Genomic DNA, 9,086 nt, shown 5'->3' on the forward strand with positions numbered 1-9,086 from the left:
GTTCCTCCCTTACATTAGTCTCTATGTTTCCCAGCATCCTTGGGAGGTTATTTGTATCCTCTCTTGTAAAAACAGAACTAAAGTAAGAATTTAATTGGTCTGCCATTTCCTTATTCCCCATTATATATTCCCCTGATTCCGACTGCAAAGGACCTACTCTGGATTTCACCAATCTTTTCCTCTTGACATATTTATAAAAGCTTTTGCAGTCGGTTTTTATTTTTGCCGCAAGCTTACTTTCGTAATTTATTTTTGCTCTCTTGATTAATCCCTTTGTCCTCCTTTGGTGCTGTTATATAGAGAATTTAGGTTAAAATGACTTAAGTTAAAATGTGATGATTAATCATAAAAAGGGAAGCCAGGACGGACAGGGAGCTTACTAGCAGCCAAGGACAAAAGGTTCAGCTGGATATGTTTTTTTTTAAACCTATCTTTTCATGGTCATAGTGAGAGACATGCAGGAGACAAAAGATTGATAAGAAGGGTGAGAAACAGAATTTAGTGTATGTAGAGTTCGCAGCGTACGTAACGAACGTGATAATTAAAAATGCAGTTATACTTAGAATGCTTTTGCAATACTAACCAATTAAAACAGTATTAATAAGAAGGGGAAGGGCAAACAATAAGGGTATAAAAATCAATGCACTGTATGTATCGGGGCTTAACTGGTGAGAAGCCAGTTGAGTTCAACTCTGCAGACTTGTAAATAAAGCTTGTCGTGTCATCAGTTTTAAAGAGACTCATGTGTGAGAAGTTTTATTTCTGACAAATGGGGGCTCGTCCGGGATCTACACTCCGGCCGTGAGGGGAGGCGAGAAGAGGGACATCGGAGGCGGTGCACCCCGCTGAGTTCAGCGGCTCCTAGTCCCTTGCTCGTCGCTTCGGGTGGCTTGAGCGAGTGGTATCCGGACAAGGTGACACGACAAGACGGAGAGGAGAAGGGTGACGGTTCAATCCCCGGGAAGACACTGGTAAGTGACGACTTACGATTGTGGTGTGAGGATTGGGTAACAGGTGTAACGGGATACACTTGTTTGGATAAAAAAAAACCTAACGTAATAGATCAGGTATAGAGCTTTTGTCGTGGCGTGAGGACCCTGTCGTGGGACTCTAGGATAGACCCCAGGGAAACCTCGGCGGTAACCGAAGGAGGGACAGCACCTCCGATGAAGTGCCGAGAAGAGAGGGGTCAACCCCAGGGAAACCTCAGCGGTAACCGAAGGAGGGACAGTACCTCCGACGAGGCGTCTGAGAAGAAGGGAGTAGGGTCCAGAACGAGAGGGTCCTCAGCAACGATAAACAGATCTAGGTGGGAAAATGGGAGGATCAAAATCTAAGGGCTCGTCTGAAAATTCAGGACAATTCCTGGGAGTTCCCCTTGACAGCCCTTTGGGGAGAATGTTTGAAAATTGGGATAGTAAAAGATATCGAGACAAAAACAAGAAAAAGATGGTCCAATATTGTCTCCTTTGGTCGAAGCAACCTATTAAAGGTTCCTCAGTCTGGTGGCTGAAATTTGGATCTGATGAGGATTGGGTTAGACAAGCATTAAACATATATGTAAATTCGAGACCAAAGGTGAATCAAGAAGAGTCAGCATATGCATTTTGTTGGGTTCCCTGGCCAGGATCCTTAACAAAATGTTTTAAATTGAGGGTAGCGGGAGAAAAGAAGTGGGAACCTCTGGACAACCTTCCCCCTCCTTATATTCCCCCGGTGCCTACTGCGCCCGAGGAAAGCTCATTACCGGAGGGGAAAGGTGATGAATCTGATTGCCCCGAAAGGGGTCGGGAAAAAAAGAATGAATTAAGGGAGTCGGACCCTAAACTTCCACCGGTAAACCGACCCTGGACAAGATCCCAGACTGGTCCAGGACCATCAAAGTTTTCAGTAAGCCTAAATCCCCTGAGGGAAGTTCCTATGGGAGGACCGGGAGGGGGAACGGGATATGTGAATGTTCCCCTAACTAGTACAGAGGTGCGGGGATTTAAGAAAGAAATGAAAAAGTTATTGGAAGATCCTATAGGACAGGCTGAACAGCTCGACCAATTCCTGGGACCAAACACATATACGTGGGAAGAGATGCAGGCAATAATGGGAACATTATTCTCACCCCAGGAGAGGCAGATGATTCGACGGGCTGCCCTCCTCATGTGGGAATATGAACAACCTGGGGACCCCAGACCCCATGAACAAAAATATCCCTTAAATGAACCCAGGTGGGACAAACGAACACCCGAGGGATTGGCAAGTATGAGACAATATAGAGAGTGGACAATTAAAGGGATACGGGAGGCTGTGCCAAAGGGTCACAATTTCACCAAGGCATTTGGGAACCACCAGGGGAAAGACGAGTCCCCTACTGATTTTTTGGAGAGGGTGAGAAAGAATGTCCAACAGTATGCTGGCGTGGACCCTAGTACACCAATGGGTGAACAGCTTATTCGAATTGAATTTGTTTCCAAATCATGGCAGGACATTAGAAAGAAACTAGAAAAGGAGGAGGACTGGAGTGAAAAACCCCTAAGCGACCTGTTAAAAAAGGCGCAAAAAGTATATGTGCAGAGAGAAGAAGAAGATCAAAAGAGGGCGACAAAGGTTATGGTACAGACTATCCGACAGATGAATGCCGAATCCAGAGGCAAAAGAAAACAAAACCTTCCTCTAAACAATCCAAGATATCCAAGAGAGGGAAGACCCCGAAGGTTCGTTAAGTGCTATTACTGCAATGAGGAAGGACACTTTAAGAGGGAATGCCCCCGATACAAGAAGGAATTGCGTGCCCTCGAACTTATGGAAGAAGATTAGGGGGGTCAGGGGTTCCAAATGTTAGGGACCAAGTATAAGAGGGAACCCCTGGTAAAATTAAAAATTGGTCCCAAGGGAGAAGAGGTGGTGTTTATGGTGGACACAGGAGCGGAACGAAGTAGTGTAATAACTTTGCCAATCGGAACTGAACCTGTAAAAAGTAATTTGACAATTTCTGGGATAGAAGGGGCTCCCAGAATGGTATCAATAATTCCCCAAGTAACAGTGAAACTGGAAGAAAGAGAAGGGGTACAAGACCTCTTGTTGTTACCATCGGCTGGATTTAACCTCCTAGGAAGGGACTTACAGGCTCTCCTAGGTTTGGGTGCTCTCCCTGTAGACGGAGAAGTGCGAGTCCACCTCTGTGCTTTAAAGGAAGAGGATGAACGGCAGATTGACGAGAGAGTCTGGTATAAGGAGGGAAATCGAGGAGGTCTGGACATCCCACCTTTACATGTCACATTAATACCAGGTCATCAGCCGGTAAGGAAACGTCAGTATCCTATTTCTTTGGAAGGGAGAAAAGGGCTACAGCCGGTAATTGAGACTCTAATACGAGACGGACTATTAGAAGAATGTATGTCACCTTATAACACCCCTATACTCCCAGTGAAAAAGTCAGATGGATCCTATCGCCTAGTTCAGGATCTAAGAAGTTTGAATGCTATTGTTCAGACCCGCCACCCAGTGGTGCCTAATCCCTATACTATTATGAGTCGGATTCCCCCAGACCATGAGTGGTTTAGTGTTATCGACTTGAAGGATGCCTTCTGGACGTGTCCATTAGAAGAGGAAAGTAGAGATATGTTTGCGTTTGAATGGGAAAATCCATGGACAGGTAGACGGAGACAGCTTCGGTGGACTGTATTGCCCCAAGGGTTCACTGAATCTCCGAACCTGTTTGGATAAATGCTAGAACAAATCCTGGTGGACTATCCACAATCTGATGATTCCCAACTAATGCAGTATGTGGACGATTTACTATTATCAGGACCCAAGGAACAAGAAATGAGGGGAGATACAATTAGACTCTTGAATTATCTGGGGAAAAAGCGTCTACGGGTGTCCAGGAACAAGTTACAGTTCGTTGAGAGAACTGTGGTATATCTGGGACACCAGATAAGTAAAGGACAGAAACGGATTACCCCTGAACGGATTGCGGGAATCACTAGAATGCCGTTACCCCGTAATAAGAAGGAAATAAGACAATTCCTGGGACTCTTAGGTTACTGTAGGTTATGGATAGAGGACTACTCAGCTTTGGTGAAGTTTATGTATGAAAAGCTGACAAATGAAAATGAATATCCATTGAAATGGACCCAGGAGGAGGAGGGATGGTTTGAGGACTTGAAGCATCGCCTGACACGAGCCCCAGTACTCACTCTGCCCTCTTTAAAACAGCCCTTCCAGCTATTTGTCACTCATAACCAAGGAACAGCTGTGGGAGTTTTAACACAGGAAAAAGGCGGTCAGCGACACCCAGTGGCTTTCCTTTCCAAAATGATGGACCCAGTGTCTCGCGGATGGCCGACGTGTATCCAGGGAGTAGCGGCTGCTGCTCTGTTGGTAGAGGAAGCACGTAAACTTACTTTTGGAGGAAAGATGACTGTGTACACCTCCCATTCTGTGAGTGTTTTATTAACACAAACTGCCCATCGATGGCTAACTGATTCTCGCATATTAAAGTATGAAACCATTTTAATGGTCGGAGAAGATCTACAGTTTGCAAAGATTAATAGCTGCAACCCAGCTCAGTTTTTATACGGCAGTGAAACAGAGAGAGAGGTGGAGCACGACTGTGTCGAGTTGACAGATCTTCAGACCAAGACCCGAGAAAACCTTTGCGATACTCCGCTGGGAGAAGGATATGAATTCTACATTGACGGCTCCGCCAGATGTGTTAACGGAATGAGAAGTGGGTATGCTATAATAGAAGGAAATACTTGGAAAGTAGTAGAATCCACGAGACTACCTGGAAGCTGGTCAGCACAATCCTGTGAACTATATGCCTTGCAGAGAGCCCTCAGAATACTGGCAAAGAAAATTGGAACGATCTACACTGATTCCAAATACGCATACGGGGTAGTGCATACCTTTGGTAAGATCTGGAAGGAGCGTGGTCTAATTACATCAAGAGGAAAGGAATTGGCACACGAACAGATGATTACTCTGACTTTAGAAGCCTTGACATTACTCCAGGAAATAGCAGTGGTCTACATACCAAGCCATCAAAGGGGAGATACCCCGACAGCAATTGGAAACAGACTGGCTGATGAAGAAGCCAAAAGGGCAGCCATGCAACAAGAAGTCCGTTTGCTGACCTTAATCCCAATAAGACAAGGCATAAAGAAGGCTCCCATTTTCACTGCTAAGGAAGAAAAGGACATGGCTCAGCTGGGCACAAACCAGCTGCCTGATGGAACATGGAAGACACCAGATGGAAGAATGGTTCTAAATAAAGAAATAACTCGCAATATTTTAAAACACCTGCATCATCAGAGCCACTGGGGCACCCAAGCCTTATGTGACACAGTGCTTCGAGAATATGTGTGTAAAGGAATCTACACCTTGGCCCAACAGGAGGTGCAGAATTGTCACCTATGCACGAAAATTAATAAGAAAGTAATGAGGACAGGGACCATGGGAGGTCAACCATTAGCCATACGCCCTTTTCAACGTATCCAGATCGACTTCAGAGTTACCTCAAGTCCAAAGATGGAAATATCTGTTGGTGGTAATAGATCACTTTACCCGATGGGTGGAAACCTTCCCAACAGTAAATGCTACAGCCTCTACAGTAGCTCGCCTCCTCCTAGAGCAGATAATCCCCAGATATGGTATAATGGATTCTATAGACTCAGACAGGGGTCCACATTTTTCTTCAAAAATCCAGCAATTGATTTGTAATACATTACAGGTCTCTTGGAAATTGCATACCCCTTGGCATCCACAAAGCTCAGGGAGGGTTGAACGTATGAATGGAACCCTAAAAATGCAATTGACAAAATTAATGGTGGAAACTAAAATGCCTTGGATAAAGTGTCTGCCCCTGGCTTTATTGAGAATTCGTACTGCCCCACGAAAAGATGTAGGGTTGTCCCCTTATGAAATGATGTTTGGGCTTCCCTTCTGGAGTACAGTTGAGGGGTGTCCCACCTTGGGGGAAGGGGATATATTTGTTAGGAACTATTTACAGGCACTGTCACGCTCTCTTGCAGATTTACGAAAGAGAGGACTATTGGCACAAACACCGCCTCTAGACTTTTCTTTACACAAAGTGGAACCAGGAGATTGGATTCTCATCAAGACCTGGAAAACTGAAAAACTCCAGCCCCAGTGGGAAGGTCCATACCAAGTTCTCTTAACTACAGAGGCTGCAGCACGAACAAGAGAGAAGGGGTGGACGCACGCATCCAGATTTAAGGGACCTGTAGAGGCGCCTCAGGACCCTGATACGAACTCAGACTGGACTTCTGTTCCTGGAGAAAAACCTCTTACTTTGCGATTTCGCAGAAAGACTTGATTCACAATGTTATTGTTATGTTCTTTGATTTTTCTTAGTTTGCCTATGTCTTTATCAGGTGTGAAATGTAAGAAATGCAGAGACACAGTGGTCCTGTTTCAGGACCACATTTGGGGAAGAAAGGAGGGTAATTTTATTTCCCATACCTCAGTTCCTGAGAAATGCTGGGCAGAAAATACCACCCAACATCCATATACCCCTTGTGTGGAAAAAGAAGGAAATAATATGGGTCATTATATACAGATTCCTAATACCACTCCTTTCCCTCTTAACGGTTGGAAGGGTGACTCAGGCCCACCATGCCCTGATGGACTCTGGTTTTGCATACACCAGCGTACTGTTCCAATGAAAAGTTCCACTCCACACTCGAAAGTGCCTGCCCCTTTAAGACAGCCGGACTTAGTTCGAGTCCATCCAAATAACCATGAAAGTTTCGGTAATGCAGTTGGGGGAGATAACCTTTTTGTAGATCTTGCAACTAAAATTGCAGGAACTTTTAATGTAACCAATTGTTGGGTCTGCGGGGGTCCACGGATGTCAGAGCAATGGCCTTGGTGGGGGGAGTCCCTCAATTTATTGACCATGATTTCCCGAATTTGGACAACTAACCGAACGAGATCAAGAGAAACTTGGTCTCTCTCTAACGTCCCCTCTGGTTTTTATTGTCTCTCACGAACCGGCAAATACCCAGTAGGAAAAAGTCCCTGCAAGGCTGTATGGATTCGCATTTCGCCTGGTATTTTCACTTGGTTTCCTAAACCCCTGACTTGGTTCTTATCCACTGTTTTTAAAACTAATTGCCTACCCCTGTCTAATAGCAGTATTCAGTTTTGGAATTGTACCAGTTCCACCATCACAGGACCATACCAATCAAACCCCGTTCTTAAAAGAGTTTGGGAAAGGGGGTATGGAGTATCCCCAAATGGATTATTCTGGGTATGTGGTAATAAAGCTTATACTCGTCTCCCCTCACAGTGGAGTGGAACTTGTTTCCTAGGAATAATCCGCCCAGAATTTTTCCTCCTACCCCACGATCACGGTCATAAATTAGGAGTGAAGGTTTTTGATACATTACACCGTCAGCCCCGCTCTAGCACGGTACATTTGGGACAATGGGGAGATGATTGGCCTCCAGAACGCATAATTCAATATTATGGTCCCGCTACATGGGCTCAAGATGGATCCTGGGGTTATCGTACTCATATTTATATGTTAAATCGCATTATTCGCTTGCAAGCAGTCCTTGAAATTGTTACAAATCAAACAGCTTTAGCCCTGCAATTACTTGCATCCCAGCAAGGTCAAATGCACTCTGCTATATATCAGAACTGTCTGGCCCTAGACTATCTCCTAGCCACGGAAGGAGGTGTATGTGGAAAGCTTAATTTGACTAATTGCTGCTTACAGATTGATGATAATGGCCAAGCCATTCGAAAAATCGCTGATAATATTCGTACTTTGTCCCATGTACCGGTTCAAACCTGGCATCCTTTTGCAAAATTAAATTGGATGGACAAATGGTTTGGAGGAACCTGGTGGCGTACCTTATTGTGGGTCATCGGAGGTATTTTATTCCTCCTACTTATTTTGCCCTGTATTATTCCCTGTCTACGCAGCCTGGTGATTTCCATGGTCCAACAGGCTATGCAACCAGGGGGACTGGGAGACCCCGTTAGAATTTTACTTCAGCACGAGATTAATGTATCATGAAACGTTTTCTCTTCCCCAGGTTAAAATCCCCATTCATATCTATATATAATACACACATTTTAAAGAGAGAAAGGGGTGGATTGTTATATAGAGAATTTAGGTTAAAATGACTTAAGTTAAAATGTGATGATTAATCATAAAAAGGGAAGCCAGAACGGACAGGGAGCTTACTAGCAGCCAAGGACAAAAGGTTCAGCTGGATATGTTTTTTTTTAAACCTATCTTTTCATGGTCATAGTGAGAGACATGCAGGAGACAAAAGATTGATAAGAAGGGTGAGAAACAGAATTTAGTGTATGTAGAGTTCGCAGCGTACGTAACGAACGTGATAATTAAAAATGCAGTTATACTTAGAATGCTTTTGCAATACTAACCAATTAAAACAGTATTAATAAGAAGGGTATAAAAATCAATGCACTGTATGTATCGGGGCTTAACTGGTGAGAAGCCAGTTGAGTCCAACTCTGCAGACTTGTAAATAAAGCTTGTCGTGTCATCAGTTTTAAAGAGACTCATGTGTGAGAAGTTTTATTTCTGACAGGTGCATCTTGAACTGCTTCCAGTCTTCGGTTGTGGTACTTTTTTTGGCCAATTGATATGCTCTCTCTTTGGACCCAATGCTGTCTCTAATTTCCCTTGTTATTCACGGTTGAGTCACCTTTTTTGGTTTATTTTTATGCCAAACTGGTATAAATGATTTTTGCAATTTCTCCATTAGATCTGTGAATGCTTTCCATTGTCTATCCACAGTCAACTCCCCCATAAACACCACCCAATCAATCTTACTCAACTCCCGTTTCATACCATCATAATTCCCTTTATTTAAACTCGGGACCTTAGTCTCGGTTTTAATTTCATCACTCTCCATGTCAAGTGAGAATTCAATCATATTGTGATCGCTCCTACCCAAAGGGCCTCGTACAACAAGATTGTTGATTAGCCTCTTATCATTGCATAATACCCAATCTAAAATGGCCTGCTCCCGAGTTGGTTCCTCGACATATTGGTCTAGATAACTGTCCCTTAAACATTCAAGGAATTCCTC

At 44.1% G+C, this 9,086-nt stretch overlaps 2 protein-coding genes across 2 annotated transcripts; both read left to right on the plus strand.

Annotated features, from left to right (window-relative positions):
* The first annotated feature begins 334 nt into the window (after positions 1-334).
* Positions 335-8,546, plus strand: LOC138750610 (endogenous retrovirus group 3 member 1 Env polyprotein-like). The gene is made up of 2 exons (XM_069912721.1): positions 335-971; positions 6,027-8,546. The coding sequence occupies exon 2, from the start codon at positions 6,338-6,340 to the stop codon at positions 8,039-8,041; it is 1,704 nt and encodes a 567-aa protein (XP_069768822.1). The 5' UTR covers positions 335-971; positions 6,027-6,337; the 3' UTR covers positions 8,042-8,546.
* LOC138750609 (protein NYNRIN-like) lies at positions 3,695-6,076 on the plus strand. The gene is made up of 2 exons (XM_069912720.1): positions 3,695-5,942; positions 5,992-6,076. Exon 1 carries the CDS (start codon positions 3,718-3,720, stop codon positions 5,713-5,715), a length of 1,998 nt encoding a protein of 665 aa, XP_069768821.1. The 5' UTR covers positions 3,695-3,717; the 3' UTR covers positions 5,716-5,942; positions 5,992-6,076.
* Positions 8,547-9,086: the final 540 nt, after the last annotated feature.

The sequence above is a fragment of the Narcine bancroftii genome, unplaced genomic scaffold, assembly GCF_036971445.1.
Source record: "Narcine bancroftii isolate sNarBan1 unplaced genomic scaffold, sNarBan1.hap1 Scaffold_193, whole genome shotgun sequence".
NCBI lineage: Eukaryota > Metazoa > Chordata > Chondrichthyes > Torpediniformes > Narcinidae > Narcine > Narcine bancroftii.